The 23,966-nt window shown below is 32.8% G+C and overlaps 6 protein-coding genes across 8 annotated transcripts; 3 read left to right on the top strand and 3 right to left on the bottom strand.

Moving 5' to 3' along the window:
* The first annotated feature begins 3,246 nt into the window (after positions 1–3,246).
* Positions 3,247–8,985, top strand: LOC105226491 (probable E3 ubiquitin-protein ligase HERC4). Its single transcript, XM_011205381.4, has 16 exons — positions 3,247–3,402; positions 3,614–3,809; positions 3,861–4,023; positions 4,480–4,716; positions 4,777–5,354; positions 5,418–5,575; positions 5,636–5,894; positions 5,959–6,273; positions 6,341–6,514; positions 6,591–6,710; positions 6,771–6,908; positions 6,987–7,447; positions 7,530–7,617; positions 7,674–7,811; positions 7,883–7,996; positions 8,049–8,985. Exons 2-16 carry the CDS (start codon positions 3,741–3,743, stop codon positions 8,199–8,201), a joined length of 3,165 nt encoding a protein of 1,054 aa, XP_011203683.2. The 5' UTR covers positions 3,247–3,402; positions 3,614–3,740; the 3' UTR covers positions 8,202–8,985.
* Positions 8,921–10,294, bottom strand: LOC105226492 (rRNA N6-adenosine-methyltransferase Mettl5). Its single transcript, XM_029550262.2, has 4 exons — positions 10,079–10,294; positions 9,624–9,755; positions 9,316–9,542; positions 8,921–9,164 (listed from the first exon to the last, which is right to left on the bottom strand). The coding sequence occupies exons 1-4, from the start codon at positions 10,208–10,210 to the stop codon at positions 9,005–9,007; spliced, it is 651 nt and encodes a 216-aa protein (XP_029406122.2). The 5' UTR covers positions 10,211–10,294; the 3' UTR covers positions 8,921–9,004.
* On the bottom strand, positions 10,121–10,968 carry LOC109579190 (SOSS complex subunit C homolog). Its single transcript, XM_019990338.3, has 4 exons — positions 10,831–10,968; positions 10,638–10,768; positions 10,464–10,570; positions 10,121–10,400 (listed from the first exon to the last, which is right to left on the bottom strand). Exons 2-4 carry the CDS (start codon positions 10,669–10,671, stop codon positions 10,215–10,217), a joined length of 327 nt encoding a protein of 108 aa, XP_019845897.1. The 5' UTR covers positions 10,672–10,768; positions 10,831–10,968; the 3' UTR covers positions 10,121–10,214.
* Positions 10,969–12,527: 1,559 nt separating this feature from the next.
* On the bottom strand, positions 12,528–14,486 carry LOC105226496 (putative RNA-binding protein Luc7-like 1). Of its 2 annotated transcripts, XM_019990339.3 has the most exons (5): positions 13,216–14,486; positions 13,071–13,104; positions 12,849–13,009; positions 12,720–12,788; positions 12,528–12,667 (listed from the first exon to the last, which is right to left on the bottom strand). In XM_019990339.3, exon 1 carries the CDS (start codon positions 14,348–14,350, stop codon positions 13,304–13,306), a length of 1,047 nt encoding a protein of 348 aa, XP_019845898.1. In that variant the 5' UTR covers positions 14,351–14,486; the 3' UTR covers positions 12,528–12,667; positions 12,720–12,788; positions 12,849–13,009; positions 13,071–13,104; positions 13,216–13,303. The 2 variants fall into 2 exon arrangements, with proteins under 2 accessions (XP_019845898.1, XP_049315247.1); XM_049459290.1 differs by having other exon boundaries at positions 12,849–13,104.
* Positions 14,487–14,932: 446 nt separating this feature from the next.
* LOC105226493 (E3 ubiquitin-protein ligase Nedd-4) lies at positions 14,933–19,568 on the top strand. 2 transcript variants are annotated; one of them, XM_029550271.2, is made up of 15 exons: positions 14,933–15,435; positions 15,792–15,874; positions 16,029–16,110; positions 16,178–16,216; positions 16,293–16,462; positions 16,720–16,858; positions 16,916–17,043; positions 17,189–17,291; positions 17,361–17,601; positions 17,689–17,813; positions 17,865–18,006; positions 18,066–18,222; positions 18,432–18,725; positions 18,782–19,180; positions 19,245–19,568. In XM_029550271.2, exons 1-15 carry the CDS (start codon positions 15,391–15,393, stop codon positions 19,345–19,347), a joined length of 2,250 nt encoding a protein of 749 aa, XP_029406131.2. In that variant the 5' UTR covers positions 14,933–15,390; the 3' UTR covers positions 19,348–19,568. The 2 variants fall into 2 exon arrangements, with proteins under 2 accessions (XP_029406131.2, XP_019845913.2); XM_019990354.3 differs by having other exon boundaries at positions 16,717–16,858.
* Positions 19,569–20,974: 1,406 nt separating this feature from the next.
* Positions 20,975–23,942, top strand: LOC105226498 (enhancer of mRNA-decapping protein 3). The gene is made up of 7 exons (XM_011205387.4): positions 20,975–21,497; positions 21,555–21,827; positions 21,879–22,513; positions 22,580–22,802; positions 22,868–23,019; positions 23,089–23,173; positions 23,309–23,942. The coding sequence occupies exons 1-7, from the start codon at positions 21,334–21,336 to the stop codon at positions 23,532–23,534; spliced, it is 1,758 nt and encodes a 585-aa protein (XP_011203689.1). The 5' UTR covers positions 20,975–21,333; the 3' UTR covers positions 23,535–23,942.
* The last annotated feature ends 24 nt before the right edge of the window (positions 23,943–23,966 follow it).

Below are 23,966 nucleotides of genomic sequence, written 5' to 3'. Positions count from 1 at the left end.
TAAGCGCATTCTTTAAAATACTCGTTTGCAATTTCATTATTACATGTATTTTTAAAGAGGCACTTGGGTTAAATAAGGGTGCGTTAAATATTAAAGAGCAAAGACACACTTGTTGCCAGACAAGAGAGCAAATACATACCTGTGAAGCTGGTAAAGTGCACATTTAAAATTAGATGAAATAATTTTTGATTTTTAATTTTTTATATATAATATTGTGTGTGCACAAAGGAAGAAAGAGTAGATTAAAGAAATAAAAAAAAATTATAAAGAATTTACCTACAAATTTATTAAAAAGAAAAATGCGAGAAATTATTTTACAATGTATGTAAATTCAATTCAAACGAAACCACGTAAAGTACGATTCTATATATATACCTATATATAGAATCTGAAACTCAAGCGCCGAAAAATATTAAAAAACATAAAAATAAATACATATAATATGCGTTTAGTTAAGAAATAGAAAACACCGAAAATATTAGGTTGTCAAGAAAGTCTTGCGGTATTTCGCTAGTTGGCGCTGAAAGTTTTATTCGTTTTTTTCGCATCGGGTTTTATTCGTCGCATCGGGTCATACTATACCTTTTTGGAAAGCTCATTTCACGCACTAACGCGTGTTTGATTTATTGTCGTTTCTTTTAAGTAGTTCGTGAGTTATAGCATCGCAAACATGAAGCAAAATAAAGAGAAAATACGACATATTTTACAGTACTACTACGATAAAGGCAAAAACGCATCTCAAGCCGCCAATAAAATTTGTGCAGTTTATGGACCCGATACAGCGCGCGACGATGGTTTCAACGTTTTCGTACTGGTGTAGAGGTGATCGAAGATGCGCCACGCTCCGGAAGGCCTGTCGTCGAAAATTGCGATAAAATCGCTGAATTGGTCGAAAGAGACCGACCTAGTAGCAGCCGTAGCATCGGTCAAGAGCTGGGCATGAGTCATCAAAAATTCATTTCAATTTCAATAAAAAAAAAAATCAATAAAAATACCGCAAGACTTTTTTGACAACCAATATATAGTGTGATAATATAGTATTTGCATTTCTCATAGCTTAAAAGGGTATAAAGAGATATTTATCTTGATTCTGATCGTTCAGTTTACAAGACAGCAGTTCAGCAGTTTGGTCTGAACAATATGTTCGGTAATTGTAACACTGCCTTGGACATTAATCTATGCCAAATTTCATGAGAATATCTCGTCAAATTAAAGAATTTTTCGTTCAAGGACTTTATTTTGATAAACCAAAATTTTTATGGCAGCTATATACTATACTATATGGTCCGATATTAAAGATTCCAACAAATATGGAACTTCTGGGAAAAATTTTCAGACCTATATCTCAAAAACCTAGGGACCCCTTAGCGTATTTACAGACAGACGGACGGACAAACAGAAATACATGGCAAAATCGAATCAGCTCATCATCCTAATCATTTATATATACTTTATGCTTAACAGCCCTGTTTGGGGTATAATTCACAATATATTTTCATATATAAGACAAGAATACAATATGATACATATATACAACGATATAGTATAGAGGCACACATACATATTTCTGAATTTCGCGAAAATGTGCAATTATTTTTTAATTTATTTTGCATGTGGAGGACGTGTTCCTTTCTCATTCACATGTTTTAAGGCAATGAAAACATGACATAAACACCCGTAATATTAATAAATACAATTTTAACAATTTGCTGCTTGCGGCCCTAATTATATTTTGCCATACTCGTGCAAAGCAGCGCAGCAGACCGAGGGCTGAGCTGATTTTCTTGCGAAAAATAAACAGGAAAACACAATAAACGACGTGAAATTCAAAAACAACAAAAAATATATAAATCAGATAACCTCTGGGTGTGGAGTAATCATTAAAAGGAGACAGCAATATACAAGACATCACTCATACGACATGTCGAACAGGTCAGAGCTGCACCATACAAATATTTATGTATGTATGTATTTTAAATTTCTTTTTTACAAATTTTGTTATTGCACGCTTTGGTAATACGGTAAGTTGATTAGACAATTTAATTCTGATTTATTTGTTATTTCTATTTAGCATTCAAAGAAAGAGGCAGAACGTTTATTTCACAATTAAAGACTAGTAGAAACGATTTGTTGGAATTTCAGAAGACTTTTCACATTGCCTTTGGCTTCATCGTAGTAAGTTGTAATTTTTTTTATCATTTTCTTGTATCTCAAAACTTTCAAAAGCTGTTATCATAGAATTTACACTATTTTGTAATACCTATATATGTATGTATGTAGTAAATGTTAATATTCGTGTTACACATACATATGTAGGTTATTTATGTTTCCATTTCAATTTTACATTTACTAATTCAAAGAAATTTTCTTCATTGTAGAGAAATCGCAATACTTTAAGTTACGAAAAAAAATATAAAAAATTATGGGCAAAATAAATTGTATTGTCACATATGGTTCATTTAATTGATTCTATTTTCAGCTGGAAGTGAGCTAATTTTCAAACAAAACATTAATTTCAAAAGAACTATTCAATATGTTATTTATTCCGGTATCATTCAACTGCAAAACAAAATAAATACCTATCTATTCATAACAGAAACTCGAAACAGTGCAGAGCATTAAAGTAAACAAGATGGTGTAAACACTGAAGAAACGCAAAATTTATGTAATTTCTGAAAAAAATTGACCAAAGTTGTATGTGCTTATCTATCAGTTCAGTCACCTGAATGCAATCCCTCAAATTACTATTGGTGTTAAAACACCCCCTAAACTTAAACTAAAACTAGAAAAAGGCAAATTTGATCGTACGCTTAGCGCTACTCTGCCGCCTCTCAGACTTTATTTTCTCTTAAATGATATTTTTTACAAGTGTATGGCAATGTTTTGCTCTTTGCAAACATTCAGTTCCATTTTTGTAAATTCAACTATCCTTATACCCATTTTTGTGCACAAGACAAAACGTGTCCTATAATAACTGAATTTTCGCAAGGGAACTGCTATATTAAAAATACGTTAAATAAAAAAAGTTTTCGTAAACCAAAAACAAGCATTCTGAATATTGTATACATTTTAAGCTCCTACTCTTATTGGTGGATTTCTTAAAAATAAGTTGTTCCGTTTTTAGGTTTGTTCCAGAAAAATTAACAGTATAAATCTTTTTTATGGAAGCCTTGCAACTCTACAATGTTGCCAGTTAATATAGTTTTAAGAGGTTTTCTGCCATTTCATTAGTTGTGACATTTCCCATTGTCGTTGTCAAATTTATATGTTTGTTTTCATTTCAAAATTCTTAGGAGCAGACAAATAGAAGAAGTCATCTTTATGTGCTTTTTGGATATTTCTGATTATCGTATAGCAATTATCAACTAGAATTTTAAATTAGTGGCTTTGTTAAGATTTAAGGTATGATATTTTAGACTAATTACAAAATTAATCGTGAGAACGGCTTCAAAAATTTGTATATTGCTTTGATGGCCTTGAAAATTATTGATTCCATAAAATTGTACTTCTAATGTGAAATAATTATTAGGAAATGTGGGATTTCTAAATATTCGAAGCAACTAGAAGTTGTTAATATATCTACTAAAATAAAATCTCAACACCAATTTTCCAGATTGAATAACATTGGTGTGAAGAAAGCAGAGCACATAATATAACAAAAAGTCTCTGTTGGAAAATGTTATCTACATTTTATCATAAAAGTAATTTTTTCACTTCAAAATAATCGACAAATACCCAACATGTCAATATATTGCTGGGGTAACACAGAGCATGGCGAACTCGGTCTGGGCGGCATTGAAGAAGAAGAGGTTAGTTAATTATCTTGAAAATGAAATTATAGTGATACATATATTTCTCAGATATTGGAACCGCGTGAAATACCCTGGCATCCAGAAAGTTCTGTAGTGAGCATAGGATGCGGGCTCAAACATACCCTGTTTTTAACGGAAGACGGAAAAGTTTATTCAAGTGGATGTAATGATTATGGTCAATTGGGTCACCAACAGATGACAAAGCGGCCACGTATGTGATATAAAAAACTTTAATCTTTCCATATTTCCCTTGAACGTATTGTTCAACAACTTTTAGCAATGTTAGCACCATAGCTGAGTATGCAGGTGCGTGGTATAACAAATGACAATAGTTGAGTCAAGGATTAGGTCATCCAAAGTTGTGATTGAAAAATTGTGTCCCCTATTTCTAACAAGGATTACTAGTTTATATATATATATTACTAACAAAACCCAATTCAACAACGTAACAATGAAAGTAAAATGTAAAAACCACAATTACCACATATCTCTTCCTTCACATTCTTTATCTAGTTATGTTGTTTATTACACTGTTTTTCGTTGTCTTATTCAGCATATTTTAGTCATCTAATACATATATTTGAAACCGCAATTAATCTTTTCAAGCACTAATTTAGACAATAGGTATTACCTCAACAACAAACTAAAAACAACTTTCATATTCCAGAACTCATAAGTGACCTTGGAAATACTGTCTTTACGGATTTAAGTTGTGGCGCTAAACATTCTTTGGCACTCAGTGAATGGGGTCAGATTTACAGCTGGGGACATAATGACTATGGTCAATTGGCGCTGCCAGATTCGTCCGATGTTGTACGTTCACCAAAAATTGTGAAAAAGCTTGCTGCTCAAACTGTTATTCAAATCTCCAGTGGCTATAATCACAGCCTTGCGTTAACCAATTGTTAGTAAACACTTATAATTAATTCTATTATTATAATATATTTTCCATTGGCATTTATAGGTGGTGCTTTATACGCTTGGGGTTCAAACATTTATGGCCAGCTGGGCATATCACCGCCGAATGAATTGGCCCACTCCACTTCTCCTCGCCTGGTGGAATCATTGCTTGGCATACCTATAGCTTTTATAGCATGTGGAGGCAATCATTCATTTATAATTTCGAAATCTGGTGCTGTGTTTGGTTGGGGACGCAATAATTGTGGGCAATTGGGACTCAACGATTGTACACATCGACATTTTCCAACACAGTTGAGAACGCTTCGTAGTTTATGCGTGCGTTATATAACATGTGGCGAACAATATTCCGTATTTTTGACCAACGACGGTGGTGTATTTACATGTGGCAAAGGGTCACACGGTCAACTTGGACATGGTGGTACCTTGAACGAAGCACTGCCTCGCAAAGTATCAGAGTTAATGGGAAGTACTATTACACAAATCTCGTGTGGTGCGCAACATACTCTCGCATTAGTGCCTTCTCGAGGGCGGGTCTACGGTTTTGGATTGGGTTGTATGGGAAATTTTGACACAAGAAAAGTGAATAGCTGTACTGTACCGCATGTTATAGTTGGACCGTGGGTTTGTTATATATACCTTATTTATGTGAACATTCCAACAAAACTGTAATATCTCCAATATCAGGTTTCTCCCAATAGCTCTAAACTAGTAGATACTGATACCAAAGAAAATATAGACGGCTCCCTCTTAGTACGACAAATCTTTTGTGGTGGCAATCACTCATTTGTCTTAACCACAAAAGTCGGTGATAAAATTCCTGCCGCAGATTATCGAATTAGCGAGTAATTATTTAATGATAATATAATATTTTAATGCCTTTTATTAATGGAAATACTTTCCAGGCCACGGACTCAAATTATGTGTTTGACCAGGGAGCTGGCTGAACAGTGTGCTATGGTGGAGAAGGATTCGTCGATCGATATGGACTTATTAACAACCATTGAAGTGATATTTAAAAGTCAAGCTTGCCTCAACGGATCATTTTTGATAGAAAATAAGCATTTCTGTTGTACCTCAAAACAGCCCGGCGTAGATTTGTTGCAAGTTAAACAAACTTTTGACTTTATACGCAAAGTGGAACATGAAAGCATTAAGCAAATCGTAAGTAACTTCAATGCAAGGATGTAATTACATCAGATATTGTGTGTATTATAATCCATATTAGATTTGGGACAAAATATGCAATGAAATAATTGCATCACTCATGCCATCGCCAGCGGACGTTGAAACTTTGAGACTATATCTGATTTTGCCATTATATCATGAATTTGTCAATTCTAAAAACTATGAAACATTACATACACCCTTCAGCAATGCTGTCCTCAGACTTAAAGAAATACCTAGAAAAATTGTTGTGATGTGGTGGGCCCAGACGCCGATAGACTGGTTCGAAAACCTGGTATCGAACTACAAAAACGTGGTAGCTCATATAATCAGTTTTAAAATTGCTGCAAACTCTGGCGGCCACTTTGAAAAGAAGGTAACCAGTATTAATATAAAATCAAATTTTACATAATTTTTATATGCACTTTTTCATTCACATATAGTTAGTTACTTATAATTCTAATTTGTCAGCGGCTTTAAACCTGTTAGTCGTGCTACATAAAATAAATCACAAACAGCGTTTAGAAAAAATCGATTGTGACATTTTCCACTGGCCAGAGCTGACAGATTACGTTGATATCCAACAAGACTATATACATTGGCTATTCGAAAAAAATGTAAGTGAAAGTATCCCCTACTGACTACTCGCAATGAATGAATGAAACTTATCATTATGATAAATGACCATTGCAGCCTGAAGCTTTTAACATCTGTAATTATCCGTTTTTGTTCAACGCATCTGCTAAAACCACACTATTACAAACAGATCAAGCCATACAAATGCACACCGCCATGCAAAATGCTGCCAATTCGGTATATTCAAAATTCATTTTGATGTCAGTAACGGTTAATTTCTAATTTTAACGATTTTAGGGAATCCTCTCGCTTCTTACATTTGGAACACCTATATCGCAATTTATTGTGCTGAATGTTTCACGTGAGAATCTAGTGCAGGACACTTTACGGGAAATTATGCAGTATAATCAAAGTGACTTGAAAAAGCCGCTTAAGGTAATTTAAGCCAGCTTAGTTTTAATAGAAATTAAGAAAATAATGTTGATACGTATAAATTTATTTCAATTAAAAAAGATCAAATTCCATGGCGAGGAGGCCGAAGATGCCGGTGGTGTGCGAAAAGAATTTTTCATGCTTTTATTAAGGGACCTCTTGGATCCGAAATATGGAATGTTCAAAGAATATGAAGACTCACACGTACTTTGGTTTGCGGATGTTACATTTGAAACAGATGATATGTACTTCTTGATTGGAGTAATTTGCGGCTTAGCAATATATAATTTTATAATTATAAATCTACCATTCCCGCTGGCGTTATATAAAAAACTCCTGGATGAACCTGTCGATTTAACTGACTTGCGTGACCTATCGCCAACGTTGGCAAATTCGATGGAGTCCATACTAAAATACGACGAACTTGATTTTGAGGAAGTGTTTAATTTAAATTTTGAAATATCTCGCGATATTTTCGGTGAATCACAAACGGAGGAATTGAAACCAAATGGCAGCCAAACACCAGTCACTTTGGAAAATAAGTTAGTTGTTCACCTTTTTTTTACTAAAATTATTCTTAGTTTGTGGTATATTTCTGACTTCATTTATTTTTAATTTTTACAGAAAGGAGTTTGTCGATTTATATGTTGACTTTCTATTTAACAAAGCGGTAGAAACTCAGTTTAAAGCTTTTCGCAAAGGATTTATGAAGGTAGACAGAAAAATTAATCCATATTTATTACAATAATGAATATTAAAAATTAATAGGTTTGTTGGGGACGAGTGTTACAAATTTTCAAACCTGATGAATTAATGGCTGTGGTTGTGGGAAACGAGGAATACGACTGGCAGGCTCTCGAGCTACAGTGTGAATACAAAAACGGTTACAACTCTGGCGATCAAACAGTTAGTACATTCATATATGTAGAAAAGAAAAGTTGTTGTATGACATGCTTCTACTGATAATTCCCTTTTAGATAAGATGGTTTTGGGAAGTATTCCATGAGTTGCCGGAGAGTGAAAAGAAAAAGTTTCTCCTATATTTGACTGGAAGCGACCGAATTCCCATTCAAGGAATGAAAGCGATCAAAGTAGACCAGTACTATTTTTGTTGACCTAAATTCTAATTTTATGTATTTTCAGATTTGTATACAGCCAACAAATGATGAACGATTTCTTCCTGTAGCCCACACGTGCTTCAATCTATTAGATTTGCCTCAGTACAAGACTAAAGAGCGTTTAAAATACAAATTGCTTCAGGCTATTCAACAAACTCAGGGTTTTAGTTTAGTATAACTAAAAATTCATTTGGAAGAAAAGCCTACGTTAAGAATAATGAAACATATTCGTTAAACAAAAATTTCCTACAAGTAACCGTACATGTATTGCCTAATTTTTCGTTGACTTAGATTAATATCATTATTTTTTGATTTTGTTTTATCCAAATTTTTAATTGAACCAACTGCATGTGTGTACATATGTTATTTAAACATATTAGCCACAAGTAATAAATGAGTTGAATGAATTAAAAGAAAAGCCGTTAAGAATAATGAAATATATATTCGTGAAGCAATTACATATATGTTGATGTATTACGAATTTTCTAGTTTTCTTAAGTTGATTTCATAAAATTTTTTATTGTCTTATCCAAATTCTAATTTAAATTACTGCATGTGTGTACATATGCCATATTATCTACAGGAAATAAATGAATTGAAAGCTTGTATTAAATTAAAATTATTTTCATGTATACGTATATTTTGCTTATTATTTACACTAGCTTGTACCTGTATAAAAGCTGTTTAAAAACAATCGTCCTTATTAACCATCTGTATTGGTACATTTGTATATAGAAAATTCTAGGAAATGTTACTGTTAAAAATACTATTTTCCTGTCATCAGTGAAATAGTTTTTGATATTTTTGTAAATGCTTCGAAAAATGCTATAAGCGGGTGATCAGAAACACACGTCTGCCTTTTTTCATGATACTCTAGTTTTAACATAAACACAAACGTACATACACACTTATGTATACATTTTCTTGGTATTTGAAATAAATGAAAGAATAAATTCAAAATATTTTATGTAGTGAATCAAATCAAAGGTTTTTCTCAGATACATCAAATCTCCAAAAATCCACATTGATGTCAACGCTTTTGCTTTTGTGAAAGGAATAACTGGTGTCAATATTATACTTCAGTTCCGCAACCACATTCCCTTTTACGTTCCAATCTTTCACCTTTTTATGAATGTAGTCCCTGTGAAAATAAAAAGAATAATACAGTGAATAGATTCAAATAATTAGTAATTATGTGCGTTCGATGCTGCCGCTAAAAATATATAAATTTTGATGTCATACTAAAGAAAACTTAAAGCCATGAACATAAATATGATTATATGTATCTATACCGTGTGGAACTTTTGTGAAATGAATAAACTGCTCGCGAAGCTAGATTTACACCAGTCTGAACAAACAACATATCGATTCCACTATTATTTTTCGTCCCGAATGGAGGGTTGGTAACAATTGTGTCAAACGCGTTTTCCCATTTTTCATTGTTAGACAACGTTAGTACGTCACATAAAACACAATCTATACCAGGCAATTCCATGTCTGTTACATTGGTTTGAAAAATCTATAAAAAAAAAAAAAAATAGGACAAACTCACAATTATTACATATACACATTTTTTCAATTTTTGTTTTACGTTAATTACATTTAGAGCATCGTCATCGATTTCAAAACCTGTGGTCATGCCAGCACCAAGTAAGAATGAACCGATACTTAGCATGCCACTTCCACACCCTAAGTCTCCTACATATTTTCCTTCAATATCTCCGTATAGGGTCTAAAAATGGAATTAATTTAAACAAAATTCTTTCAATTTCAAGTGTGAAATATTAAACAAACTGGGAAGGAACACAACCACGACATTAATGTACTCGTATTTCCTTAAACTGTGGAATTAAACATTAAAAGTTAGTAGTTAGAAACAAAATATGACAAAGTATTTGAAACATATAGCATGCAAATCTTTAAGATATCTTTCAGACAACTTTTAGTCATTGGTAAGATAAAACTATCCTCATGAATTATGTTCAAATAAAAAGTTTCAACGTGGTGGTTGTGTTCTTACTTATTTCTCAGCAGTTGTTTGGCTTTGATCTCGACCTGAATGTTATAAAGCACGCAACTAGCTATGTGGGGCGGTGTTATGTATTGTTCTAATTTGATTTTCGGCTTTTCAAATGTATCTACTCCATGTAAGTACTCCTCCAACTTTTTTAGCTTTATACAAGCCATTATTTTAGTTCAAAGGCACTGGATCGAGTCGTGGTAGCACAGGTATGAAGGTATTTCCGTAGTAAGAGTCCTGGGAGACGAAATACCCTAACGTTGTGGATGTAGTTGCATTAAACACCGAACGAGGCGCGTTTGCCAATCCGCTACTTTGAGAAAAATCCGACGATGGTAATAATTGGCTCGCAGGAATCTACAATTTAACAGACGAGCATGTTTACCCATATGCTTGTTTTATAAAATATAACTTATATACCTGGTAAAGCGTATTGGTGGATATTCCAGTACCTAATCCTGGAATGTTACCTTTTTGTAAAAGTTGTTTTTTTAACTGTAGATCCTCCAGAATTTTACGATTCGTTTCTAAGACGCAAGGAAACACAATACAAAATTAACTTCAGGATAATTATTTTCTCAAATTATATTTCACCTTGCTGAGCACCTAAAGTAGGAAAATTCGCCATTTATGATATTCCTTACAAGATGCAACTCACAAACAAGCAACATCAAAAAAATGTGCTTCAAGAACAAGTTATATTTAGCGTAAGGGAACAAAATTATCTAAATTAAAATATATTTAATTGTTATTTGTATAATGCCCAGGCATAATATAAGTTTTATACCTGATATAAGTATTTAAAATTCAGAACTTTTATTTAACATCTGATATTTAAGTTAAGAGTTTACAAACTTTTTTGTTACGGCTGTTCAATATATCATCAATCAAGCATTGATTATGGACTAGTTAGCACTTTCGTAATGTTGTGACTAAATGTGTTTACATTCTTATGCGTATACGGAATATGTATGACATATATGACATCAAACTTTTGACGCTGTGTGAAGTAAATACTCTACGGAACCGAAACAGACTCGTATTTTTATCCAAGGACTGAATTGAAGACTGACTCAATCTATATACAGAATTTTGCAAAAAAACTAAAATTCAATTATTAAAGAATGATATACCTATTTATAAATAGGTATATTATTCGACACTGACTATGAGTTACTTTAAGATCATTTCAAATAAATTCAAGTCAAAATATCTAAACTGCGTACACGGATCGCAGAAGCGGTGGTGAATGTTCATTTACATTGCGTTCTCTTAAGATACGGTTTTGCGTCAGTCACTAACTGAGGCATTGCGGCGTAGTAAGCAATTCAGGTATTTACATATGTTAATATTGTCACCCTATTACATTTCTCGCTTTGCGTGACAGTAATACTGAAACAACATTTGCTTGGCAATCCGAAAAAAGATTGTTGCCTTATAGTTTGCTTTATCAAAATGGCACATCAGTGCTAATTGAGCCCGATAGGGCTGCACTCCTACCTATAGTTTGCTTCGCTTTGAAAACTTTTTGTGTGAACGTATATAAAACAATACAAAAGTGTACATAGAAGTTTTCTTTCAAAACAAATGTCAAACGCAAAGCGAAGCAAAAGTTCTATGTGAATTGGCCTAATATGGCGAGAATAGAAAATAATGCAACAGTTCGTAATTCTCAGTAAAACCGTGCCAGCTGATAGCTCTTCAAGTCTTCATGGTTGCCATATTTTACTTTCTTAAATAAGCAGATATAATTGACATTCTTTAATTTTTGCGATTTAATTTATTTATAGAAGTTTCTGACACTCTTGACAATTAGAAAGACACCACGACGCACGGTAACTGAGCTATAACTAATATATTTATAAGAGATGTTTTTACTTAATACTTGATTTCACTATTAAATCACATATTAAATTTAATGAAATGTATATTTTTTCGAAGAGATTTAATAGTTTTGTATATCCACAAGATGTTGGTCATCTATGTACTCCCTCTTCTTTTTTGTTTGCCCTTAAGCAAAACGACAACATTTTCTGTACCAATTCAGCAGTATTCATGTGGTATATATTATATCGTATACAGACCTACATACATATATTTGTCACGGAAGTTGTCGACTTAACACGGTCAAGATAGTTCCGCACAAATTGTGTAATAAACTTAATATTAATTTCATGTGTTTAATACAATATATCTGTAGTGGACAAGCTTACCATTTTCCTTTTGTCTTTCTACATTTACTCACATCAAAAATTGTTCCATTGTGATGATTTATAAATAAAAATAGTTATATTTTGTCATCTAGGTAATCAATTGGTTTTTGGACATCCAATTATATTATCTTGTTTTCTTGAATTAAAACTACTAAATATATCTTTTACACCTCCTACCGCAGTTAAGTACTTTACAATAGCAGAAAACGATTAAAGAGAAAACCAGATTTATAATAGTTGTGATTTATGTATATTTGAAAAGTTGTACAAAATACATACTTAAATACATACCAGGGCCAATTGAATTGTAACATTTATTAGAATTTTCTTATCCACAGGTTGTTAAAAACTCTATACGCAATAAGACAGGTATTTCATTTCCCAACCATATTAATATTTCATAGATGGGGGCTACAAAAAAACTCAGTTATTTTCAAATAACTGTTGTACTTCAAATACATACCCAAATTCCCAGGAAAGAGGATACTATGTTGAATTTGGTTTAAGTTCAATTAGGTAGCCGGTGACAATGCTAATGATGTTAAAATCATTTTACATAATAAATTTTTGTGTATTTGAAGTTACTACATACCATCAGTAAAATATGTACCAAGACAAATCATTTTAACTAGAATGTGAATTTGTGAACCATAAGTACTGAAATCATAAGACCACGCTCTTACACGCTCTTTCGTGACACCTGGGTCTGAAATAGTCCACTCAGCTTACTGTTCTGGTCAGTCATTAGTTTACCTAGATAAGTTTACTATTTTCGTACTTATATTTAATTTATAAGCAATAAGTTTTTACATACCAAAATCTGAACAATGGTGGTTTATGATATTTTTCTATAATCGAGAAAGAGATTTTATTCAAGAAATCGCAAAAAGAAAACATTCAATCGAATTTATGATTAGTTACATAATAAAATGCGGAAAATATTTTTATTAATTACATACGTGCTACCGGAATCGTCATGTACACATTTAAATCATATGATGATGTTGTAGGATACAGTTGCATTTCCGTTTTCAACAAAATCTGTTTTTAACGACGATGACGTTCACGTGAATGTGACCTCCGTCTAGAACTGTAGTTATGTGCACGGGATCGTGATCTTGACCGTTTTCTTTCTTCCCTCACAGGAGAAGCAGCATTTACTCGTCGGTCACGATCCCTTTCCCTTTCTTTGTCCTTTTCTGATCGTCTCTCGGATCTATTATCAGAACTACTTGCTCCGCCTCCCCGTTCATTACGGCGTGCTCGGTCTCTAGATCTAGACCTATGTACACGGGAACGTCGATCTAATTCACGACCACCTACAAAATATCGCGATCTTTGTCTATCATCACTGCGTTCATTAATTTTTCCGCTTCGTTTAAGCTCTGCTTTACGTGGACCTGCAGTTTTTTCCAATTCAACCAACTTTTCACGAATAGTGAGGAATCCCAAATGCAACTTACCACCGAAGTGGTCAGCTAGTCGAATATCATTATCATGAATACCTAAGTAGGCAGAACAAACCTCACATACACGCAACTTTTGCTGTTGATACGTTGATGCAGGCATTGATGTACGATACTCGTGTTCTGCTTTAATTTTTTTAGTTCGCAATTCATCTATTTCCTTCATCAAAGACATACTTTCTTCCACTTCTCCAGCTTCCCCAAGCGCTTCGGCTTTAGCCAGTTTTTTTCCGATTTCTTCAGCTAATGCATGTACTGCATTTGCTTTTTCGGCCACCTCAGCAGTTAATTCCTCTTGTGTTTCCTTAAGTCGCTGTTTAGCAGATTCTGTGCGACGGTCGCAATCGGCAATAAAAGCCTGTAAATGCTCCATCGCCTCTATGTCATAGTAAAAGTCATGTGATTTGGCTGCGCTTTCATAATCAGCTCTAAATGCCAAATCATGAACTTTTGGGCACTCTCCAAGATCCATGCGAGTTGAAGCAAGAATATCGTGGGGACAACAATCTAGCAAAAAACTTTTACACACACGGGCGTCAGAAAATTTAAGACCGCGTCCATCATCTCCATTGCGAGTTGTGCCCATTAACTGATCAAGCATTGCCCTCATTTGATCCGTGGCCGACATTTTGATACTTTTATCTATTTATTTTATATTTTTAAGATCGAAATATATATTTTCCCCAAACACACACAATAACCTTGTCTAGAGAAGAAATTTATGTTATTGCAGCGAATTTTCGATATTTTTCAATGTTAACGCGTTTCGATAACATGTCAAATTTTGAGTTTTTCATTGATTACTGCATTCAAATATCTGGAAAGAGCGCGTTCAACAAAATAGAAAAAATTAAAAAATATTTATAATAAAACTTTTAAGAAGTATTTATAATTTGATTAAGTTATAACAATTAGAATTCTACTATTTTTTCTAACAAAACTGAACAATAGTTTTAAAACCATAGGAACACTTGTTTTAAGCCGAATCTAAGTAACTGCTGTAGAGTCACTGATTAAAAAAAAAAAAAATTTACTGCTTGTGACGAAATGTTAATTATCTTTATTATCTTTTGTTGAGAATGACATAATAACGTCGTATACAAAGAACTGAGCTTATTTCAAAAATCCTCCATGTTGAATACATTGTAAAAAGTGGCTACACTTATGAAATGCATAATTGGCAGGTTGTTCAAGAAAGTGAAGTTTACTAAAGTGTTGTTGTGTGGGTATGCCGCGGTAGGTTGTCAGATGATAATTTGCACAACGAAAGTAATAAATGAGCAATGTTTAATTAATTTTGGGCGTAAATTTTGCAACGTGTTTGTTATAAATCAATTACACCGTCAGGCCAAGTGCTTTGCTTAAGTTCCACATATTTATAGCAAAGGTGTATGCATATATTTTTTTGCGAATATGAGAAGCCAAAAGTTAAAAAAATACTACAGTGGCCAATTAATTATTGAAAATATCGTACACCTATAAGTATGAAACCTAAACTAAATGCAAAGTACGGTTTTAATTAAATTACAAATTGGTGTAACTTATTAGTTAGTAAAAGTTATAGCATTGGTGGTTTAGAGAGCGTATACGAAGAACTTAAATAATCTATAATTGACTGGTGTTTGCATTGCGTTGTAAAAAATACTATATATTAATTTTGTTTTAAATATGGCTGAGGCGGCAGCGAATGAGCAAATTCATGGTTATCATGATGTAAGTTAAAATAAAAGTGTTATTGCTAAATAATTAATATATTACAAGGTGTTCAAGATTTAAAAATCATTTGTTTCTTTTTATAAACTTATCCCAAATCTTTAGTTCTTGTGAAAATTGTGATTCATTCACAATAGTTAATAGAGAACCACTTATTAATCTACTCCTACACCATTTTTTGCTTTCAACAAGTGTATAATTAAGACTAAAGTTACATTTATTACTTTAGGTAATTAGTATTAGTTACATTAATAAATTTAAATTTGTTTATGGATGATAATATTTTAATTTACTAAAGCTAATAAAGTATGTGGTACTTTTCTATGAATGGACCTTGTTTTTCTTATCTTTTTTAGAACGACTCAAGTGATACATGCCATTTACGTATTATAATCATTAATGGAAAATCATTAGCAAAAAAGGATATATTTGGGGCGAGGTAAGGATTGCTTTACTACTATTTATATGTTCCCATATTTAAAATTTATTTGAAATTACATGGGAAACTTTAAATCTACTTTTATGTGATATTTCTAATTAAAAATATTTATGTTGCTTAAATTTGTTTTGAAAAAATATTTTTTTTCTTTTAGTGACCCATACGTAAGGATTGATTTAAATACAATTAATGGTGATATAAATATAGATTCCGTTTTAACGAAGACCAAAAAGAAGGTACGTGTTAACAATTTTTTAAGGACTATCTAATATACTATATATATAACTAATCGTTGTATTTTAGACACTCAATCCTACCTGGAATGAAGAATTCGTATTCAGGGTAAATTAACTTTTTAGTGAAAACAAAGAACTACATTAAAGTTGTACTTGTGCACAATTTCGTTATCCTTTTCCAGGTCAAACCTTCCGAGCACAAATTAGTGTTTCAAGTATTTGACGAAAATCGCTTAACACGTGATGACTTTTTGGGCATGGTTGAACTAACGCTCAATAACTTACCTACAGAGCAAGAAGATACCACTATAAGCCCACAATCTTATTCACTAAGACCGAGAAGGTCAGTAGGGTATGTTAAATTCATTTTTTACACAATTATATTTTATTCCTTTTGTTTTGAATTAAAGAAGATGCACTGGAGTGAACTGTATTTTTTACACCGAAGATCTGTTATCTGTTTTTCGTTTCTTTATACATATATTAAAAATTAATTTTGTTTATTTTTGTTTTAATTTTTGTTTTTCGAAAGTTTTTGTTTTAATGAAATAAAATATACATATATATATACATATCAATGTTATAATATGCACATTAATATTCAAGCAGCGCAAAGTCACGGATAAAAGGCACACTAGAGATATATCATGCATTTATACATGAAACAGGGGAGACCAGTGAAAGTGACACCATTGACGGAGAGTGGGAGCATATGGAAACTGTCTCACGGATGGGCGAAACTCCAACGGTAAAAGTAAATTGCTTATTTGTCTGATTTATGTTTAATGTTTACTTTTTTATTCAGGGCCAATTCCCCTCCAGTGTTAACCACGAGCCATTACCGTCGGGCTGGGAAGAAAGGCAAGACGCAAACGGAAGAACGTATTATGTTAATCATACTGCACGGACTACGCAGTGGGAACGCCCATTAGTGTAAGTATTGTATTAAATTAACTTCCCAATTAATTATTTTTCACTTTTCATTAAGCTTATGCAAAAATTATTGTAATTTTATTTACTTTCTACTAAAAATTTCTTAATATATGAAGATGCCTTAACAAATCTTCTTTAACATTAGCTCAGCAACTAACAACAGTAATGTTAACGTTGAAGCAGCTGCTTCTGATTTCCAACGACGTTTCCACATTAGTGTGGATGAATCGGATTCTGGCCGACCTCCAGTAAGTCCTGAAAAAATATACATATGTATATAGAGGCGTTTTTTCCTGAATTTCTTTTTCTTTTTGTAGGTCACCCCTAGATCGGATGAAGACGCATTACCGCCAAATTGGTCAATGCAGGTGGCACCAAATGGTAGAACTTTCTTTATAGATCATGCTGCGCGGCGTACGACATGGATAGATCCAAGGAATGGTCGTGCTAGCCCAATGCCAAATCAAACACGAAGAGTTGAAGATGATTTGGGTCCCTTGCCGGAAGGTTGGGAAGAACGTGTTCATACAGATGGACGAGTGTTTTACATTGATCATAGTAAGTATTGAACTAGAAAATCATTGCTTAAAACTACATGTATGTATGTATATATGATTGTTAAAATTAAATTGAATAATTTCTTAGATACTCGCACCACCCAGTGGGAAGATCCACGATTATCTAATCCAAATATTGCTGGCCAAGCTGTACCATATTCCAGAGATTACAAGCAAAAGTATGAATATTTCAAGAGTCATATTCGAAAACCCGTAAGTTTATCTTTTAGAATTTTATAAATTTCTCATAAATTTATTTTGTAGACAAATGTTCCGAATAAATTTGAGATTCGTATTCGCCGTTCCTCAATTTTAGAGGATTCTTACAGAATCATAAACTCTGTGACCAAAACCGATTTATTAAAAACTAAATTGTGGGTAGAGTTCGAAGGTGAAACCGGATTGGGTTAGTGAAATATTTTCTTTTTCCTTTTGAAAAATATATAAAAGTGATTTTCTTTTTAGATTATGGAGGTCTGGCAAGAGAGTGGTTCTATTTGTTATCAAAGGAAATGTTTAACCCATACTATGGACTCTTTGAGTATTCAGCTATGGATAATTATACGCTACAAATTAATAATGGCAGTGGTTTGTGCAATGAGGAGCACTTAAGTTATTTCAAGTTCGTAAAAAATAGTTTGTTTTTAGCATTTAAACTTAGGCTGATAACCACATTTTATAGAAAAATTACTTGTATATATTTGGAAACACATAAAAAATTTCGGATAATTATCATCAAAAACTTTACACACATTTATCCGAATGACACTTTTTTAGTTTTAGTGAATATATTTCAAATAGTACAGTAAACAACTACATAATATCTTGCAGGTTCATCGGTCGTATTGCCGGTATGGCTGTCTACCATGGAAAACTGCTAGATGCATTTTTCATACGTCCATTTTATAAAATGATGCTGCAAAAGCCAATTGATTTGAAAGATATGGAATCAGTTGATACCGAGTATTATAATTCCTTGATGTGGATAAAAGAGAACGACCCACGGCAATTGGAATTGACATTTTCTTTAGACGAAGACACGTTTGGCCAAAAGAGCCAACACGAACTAAAGCCGGGAGGCTCTAATATTGAGGTTACGGATGAGAACAAGGATGAATATATAAAGTGAGGAGTTATGAACTTAAATATTATCAGTATATTATTTTTATTGTTTCTTCCAGGCTTGTCATTGAATGGCGATTCGTTGCACGTGTTAAAGAACAGATGTCATCTTTTTTGGATGGCTTTGGCTCAATAATTCCATTAAATTTAATTAAGATATTTGATGAGCACGAGTTGGAGTTATTAATGTGTGGAATACAAAACATTGATGTGAAAGATTGGCGAGAAAATACTCTCTATAAGGGAGATTATCACCAAAATCATATAATTATACAATGGTTTTGGCGCGCTGTACTCTCCTTTTCAAACGAGATGCGTTCGCGCTTATTACAGTTTGTAACTGGCACTTCACGCGTTCCAATGAATGGCTTTAAGGAGTTGTACGGTTCCAATGGCCCACAAATGTTCACCATTGAAAAGTGGGGCACTCCTAATAACTATCCTCGAGCACATACCTGGTATTTATATTCAACACTAGCTTACAAATGGTTTGAAAATTAATCTCATATATGTTTATTTCAGTTTCAATCGTCTGGATTTACCACCTTATGAAGGCTACGTCCAATTAAAAGATAAATTAGTAAAAGCTATTGAGGGTAGTCAAGGCTTTGCTGGAGTCGATTAATATCTCTGGTAGTAGTTGTAAATTTCCCAATAGCAACGAAAAAATCCGCCATATAAGATAAAGCGCGGTGTCGAGGCCTTTTACGCTGACTTGTGTACTTATTTTTCTGTTTATTACATAAAAATAATTTTACGAACTTCCTGTTATAAAAATATAAATACCAAATTATATCAAACAATTTTTGTTTCAAATACAGAATCACTAAGCTGATGAATAAGAAATATAGCCTTGTTTATATTAATTTCCAAATGACGTTTCGGTTTTCCAGAGTGTATTCAATAATTGCTCCAATCTCCCGCATTGTCTATTAAAGCCTGACATCTTGCAATTACATTTTAAGCATATTCCATAGGAAGAGACCGCCAGATATGTTCGAGTAACCGAATGAAATCTTTTTTTGACGTTACATGTTTTCTTGATATTTTTTTTTATTAAAGCCCAAACATCCTCCGTTGGATTGGCTTCTGGAAACTGTGATGAGTGTATCAGCTAAAATATTACCCCCACTCTCCATATCAGGGTTAAGTTAAAAACTACTAAAAGCACGATAAGCCAAGGGCATTCAATTTTACACCAATAGTGCCTTTATGACAAACTGTTCAAGCCCCCAAATAAAGAAAATGTGGACAATTCATAGAATATGTTTCCCTGTCAATAATACATTGTATTGTCTAAAATGAATGAAATCGGGTCATTACTACAAGTAGCACCCGATTCCCAACATTTTGATTATGACATTATATTTTCCTCTTATATAAAATATACATATTTAATGTACATATGTAGTCCCTTTGCTTGAGTTAAATCAAATATGTACATGGTATGCATGTACTTTGTTTGAGTTAACTACATACATATGTCGCTTTTTGTACCTACATATATCGCCGATATGAAATAAAAATAGGGTAATGAGGTTAAGTGAGTACATGAACTATAATATATGTACGTAACTTAATAGGAACGACATATGATTGTAATCCTTGAACCCTTTCGTCGAGTTCATTTGAAGCATTGCTTAAAATACAGATTTTCCAACACCTTAAGGTATTCCCCTGGCTACGATTCTTGCATAGTATAAAATATTTGGTTTTACCTGAACTTGGTTCTTCCTTACTTGTTTAAAGTCCTTTAGGAAAACGTTTCTCAACGGAGATAAAGAGATGCCTAACTTGAAAATGAGAGCGCAAATCATTTAACCGACTTCAAGAACACTAACAAAAAGGTAAAACAAGAAAAGGCGAAATTTAAAATGTATTGAAATGTTTTGTCATGTGATGGTTGGGAGTATAGATAGAAGGAAAAACGTTATTTTTGAATCCACTGTAGATGCATACGTGAGCATGTGCTCTTTATTCTAGGTGTAAATGGGTATTTATGCATATATCCGATAACTTCCGTAATCGATTAATTTGAGAAGCGAGGTCTTTCATCAGATACAATGGTTAACCATAAAAGTGGTGGGTTTAAAATATAACTTTGTTTTTGTCATTGACTTATAAGACATTAAGAAACTTACCAGTTTGCCAAATTTGCCGATTGCTTTTACGATAAACATCGCACCAATGTTACGGTATTTTTCGATATATGAATAGTCGATTATTTATGTTATATATTGATGATATATTGCGAGAATGTTTTCTAACGGCATTATTTATGTATTGTAATTTTTATCATTTATTAAAAGATTTTAGTCACTTTTTCGTAGTCATTTTATTATTCAGTTAGAAATACAATACTTGATTGGATGAAATTTTATAAATTGCCTACAAATATCGATATTTTAACGCATCTCTAATATTGACTGCATAGTGGTTGGCTAATTTGCAGCCGGGTACTTAAATGAATTTTTACTTTTGAGATCAAAACCCCCTGCAACATTAAAAGCTTTATAACAAATATAATTTATCATTGTAAACATAAGTGAAAATATATACATATAGCTCATATACCTAAAAATTTTATTTACAAATCATAAACTTTGAAGAAATGGGAGATGGTTGGCTAGGCAAAGCGGTTTCCATAGAGTGCGACGCAAATTTAGGTGTATTTCAAGGAGTTATCAAAAATATAACTGCAGACGTAATAACTATTGTACGAGCATTTCGGAATGGTATACCATTAAAAAAGCAAGATGCGGAGGTGAATTTACGGTATGTTTAAATATTTTCCCTTAATTATAATAAATTTACGAAGTTTTGTAATTACAGATCAACAGATATCATTAACATTTCCCTATTACCAACATTCAATGGACATAGTACTATCACAACCACTGATTTCAAAAAACCTGCATCTGTAAAACTGCCAAATTTCGCTAATGCTGGTAAAATTGCACTGGCCTTACCAGAGAGAAATGATGTATTTGAAAGAGATCAGGCTTCCTCATTACCAAATAGCACTTTTCCAAAAGATGAGAATCCTGTTGGTGAACTTGCAAAAGGAATATCAAAAGTGAAAGTTGACTCTGGCAAATATCGAAGGTAAGTAAAATTTTAACATTTGATAATAATTACTAACATTATATCCCATAGTGTACAAAGTTTAGAAAGTAAAGTATTTGATAATGGAAAAATGCATTTTAACTCCAGTGTTAAAGAATTTTTCGGAAACTTGCTACCGCCAAAAGTCGAGGCTCGTTTGGGAAGTACACAATTTCCATCCTCACCAAATTCTGTGAACGTATACGATGTTGATAACTTTGATACTGCGAATATGGTGGGTGAAGAAGCGGCCTCTTGTTCCAAACCCATAGATATAAAATCAAAGAAAATCCTAAATGGTGGGTTTCCAAATGCACCCGATATTCCTGGTAACGGAAACGGAAATACAAAAACGCGATATGTTAATAACGGTTCAAATAACAATGGCAATAATCGTAAACAAAGAAAACAACTTAGAAAAGATAACATGAAACATAGCCAAACATTTGGCACGTCAGTCGATGATCCGCTGATACATGAGGATTTCGATTTTGAGGGCAATTTAGCACTGTTTAATAAACAAGCCATTTGGGACATAATTGAGTCTGAGCAAAAGCCAGATTTGGTGCGTCAAACTTCAATATCAATGCAAAAATACCGGCATGATGAAAATATATTGGTCAGTGAACCTGTAAGACTGAGACAAATTGAAAATATTTTCGATGGATCTACTGATTTTGTTACGGGTGAAGAGTTCTAGAGTAAAATTAAGTGAAAAATTTGTTAATGTTAATAAAATTAATGTATTTTAGATGAAGGACTAATAATACCAACTATACCATATTTTGTACGTGCAAAAATTGAAAATTTAGCTGAAAAAGAAGGACTTTCCCTCCCACGACAATTGGACATACTTGCAAGAGGAGTAACTGATCTCGCCATATTAATATTAGGAGGCGCTAGGAGACTTACACCAACCAACTACCACCAATGGCCAAAAGTTGTAATAATATGTACAAAATCAATTAATTTAAGGTCAGTAACATTGTTGTAGGGCAACAACTGCATTCTGACGCATGTATTATTTTTAATTTGTAAAGGAATAGTGACATTGGTGCTGCAACTGGACGTCAAATGGCGTCCCATGGTTTAAAAGTGTTACTTTATATGGAGAACGAAAATACAACTAACAAAAGCAGGGAAATTGGTCTCTTCAAAGCTACGGACAATGTTATTGTTTACTCCGTCGATGGTAGGTTATATATAGAAAGAGCAAATAAGTATCTGTTGAACACATACCACTTTTTTTTTTTTTTTATAGAATTGCCTACACCGGACCTTGTAATCCTATCTACGGATTCAAAAAAATTAAATAGCCAAGTAAGGAAATGGTTGAGTGAAAATAGGTGAGTATCAAGTCTTGTTTTTATACATCTGCAAATTATTGAACACAACTTTTCCAAAATGAAAAAAAAGTTGCTTTTCCAAATAGATCATCTTAGTTTTATAAAATTGAATTATTATAAACTTTCTTTTTTCAGAGCATCTGTCCTTGCAGTAGACCCTCCCCCAGATGGAATTGATGATGTTTGCATAAAATATGCTATCTTACCGATATTACCTTTAAATGGCATTTCATCTAATAACTACGGAAAATTATATTTATGTAATTTAGGCATACCAGATAAATTTTATCGTGATGCTGGGATCAAATACAAAAGTCCCTTCGGCCACAAATTTGTGATACCAATACACTCAAAAGATTAAGGAGATGTTATGAAACGAAATGTTCAAATAAATTTTTACGCATGGGAACAAATTTTATTATAAGAAAGGATATTCCATAGCCCAGCTGAGGATAAAGTCCATATCTTCGGCAGATAATTTTTTTAACTACCACTAAAAGCTGAATTGTTACTTAAGAGATTGACATCTTGATATTCTTTTCTTATAATCACCTAGTGATCACAAAGGAAAATTTTTGTTAGCTTCCAAAAATGTACATTTCAAATGTTATTTTAGTATTAAATTTACTTGACTACCATAGATTAATTAAGTGAGCAATATCCAAGCTTTTACATTTTTATTATATGCAACAATTAGCGGTCTTTATGTTTCTTTCAAAATTGTTAATTTCATGCAAACCTGTCAAATAAAATTGTCCACATTGTCTAATTTTTTTTGTTTGTGTTTTACTTG

The sequence above is a fragment of the Bactrocera dorsalis genome, chromosome 5, assembly GCF_023373825.1.
Source record: "Bactrocera dorsalis isolate Fly_Bdor chromosome 5, ASM2337382v1, whole genome shotgun sequence".
NCBI lineage: Eukaryota > Metazoa > Arthropoda > Insecta > Diptera > Tephritidae > Bactrocera > Bactrocera dorsalis.
Note: the sequence above shows the minus strand (reverse complement) of the source record. Positions and strands in the feature narration are given on the sequence as shown.

What these genes read in the sequence shown, in the direction of transcription:
- LOC105226491 (XM_011205381.4), top strand. Translation starts at nt 3,741, where the DNA reads ATGTCAATATATTGCTGGGGTAACACAGAGCATGGCGAACTCGGTCTG. An exon ending in GCAGATTATCGAATTAGCGA is followed by an intron (nt 5,576 to 5,635) that starts GTAATTATTTAA and finishes AATACTTTCCAG; the next exon opens with GCCACGGACTCAAATTATGT. An exon ending in TGCAAAATGCTGCCAATTCG is followed by an intron (nt 6,711 to 6,770) that starts GTATATTCAAAA and finishes TAACGATTTTAG; the next exon opens with GGAATCCTCTCGCTTCTTAC.
- LOC109579190 (XM_019990338.3), bottom strand. Translation starts at nt 10,671, where the DNA reads ATGGCGAATTTTCCTACTTTAGGTGCTCAGCAAG. An exon ending in TACTTTAGGTGCTCAGCAAG is followed by an intron (nt 10,571 to 10,637) that starts GTGAAATATAAT and finishes CTTGCGTCTTAG; the next exon opens with AAACGAATCGTAAAATTCTG. An exon ending in CCACCAATACGCTTTACCAG is followed by an intron (nt 10,401 to 10,463) that starts GTATATAAGTTA and finishes GTTAAATTGTAG; the next exon opens with ATTCCTGCGAGCCAATTATT.
- LOC105226496 (XM_049459290.1), bottom strand. Translation starts at nt 14,350, where the DNA reads ATGTCGGCCACGGATCAAATGAGGGCAATGCTTGATCAGTTAATGGGC.
- LOC105226492 (XM_029550262.2), bottom strand. Translation starts at nt 10,210, where the DNA reads ATGGCTTGTATAAAGCTAAAAAAGTTGGAGGAGTACTTACATGGAGTA. An exon ending in GCGTGCTTTATAACATTCAG is followed by an intron (nt 9,756 to 10,078) that starts GTCGAGATCAAA and finishes TTCCATTTTTAG; the next exon opens with ACCCTATACGGAGATATTGA. An exon ending in TCGATGACGATGCTCTAAAT is followed by an intron (nt 9,543 to 9,623) that starts GTAATTAACGTA and finishes TTTTTTTTATAG; the next exon opens with ATTTTTCAAACCAATGTAAC.
- LOC105226493 (XM_019990354.3), top strand. Translation starts at nt 15,391, where the DNA reads ATGGCTGAGGCGGCAGCGAATGAGCAAATTCATGGTTATCATGAT. An exon ending in AGACCGAGAAGGTCAGTAGG is followed by an intron (nt 16,463 to 16,716) that starts GTATGTTAAATT and finishes TTAATATTCAAG; the next exon opens with CAGCGCAAAGTCACGGATAA. An exon ending in AACAAGGATGAATATATAAA is followed by an intron (nt 18,726 to 18,781) that starts GTGAGGAGTTAT and finishes TGTTTCTTCCAG; the next exon opens with GCTTGTCATTGAATGGCGAT.
- LOC105226498 (XM_011205387.4), top strand. Translation starts at nt 21,334, where the DNA reads ATGGGAGATGGTTGGCTAGGCAAAGCGGTTTCCATAGAGTGCGACGCA. An exon ending in GACTCTGGCAAATATCGAAG is followed by an intron (nt 21,828 to 21,878) that starts GTAAGTAAAATT and finishes TATATCCCATAG; the next exon opens with TGTACAAAGTTTAGAAAGTA. An exon ending in ATCTACTGATTTTGTTACGG is followed by an intron (nt 22,514 to 22,579) that starts GTGAAGAGTTCT and finishes AATGTATTTTAG; the next exon opens with ATGAAGGACTAATAATACCA.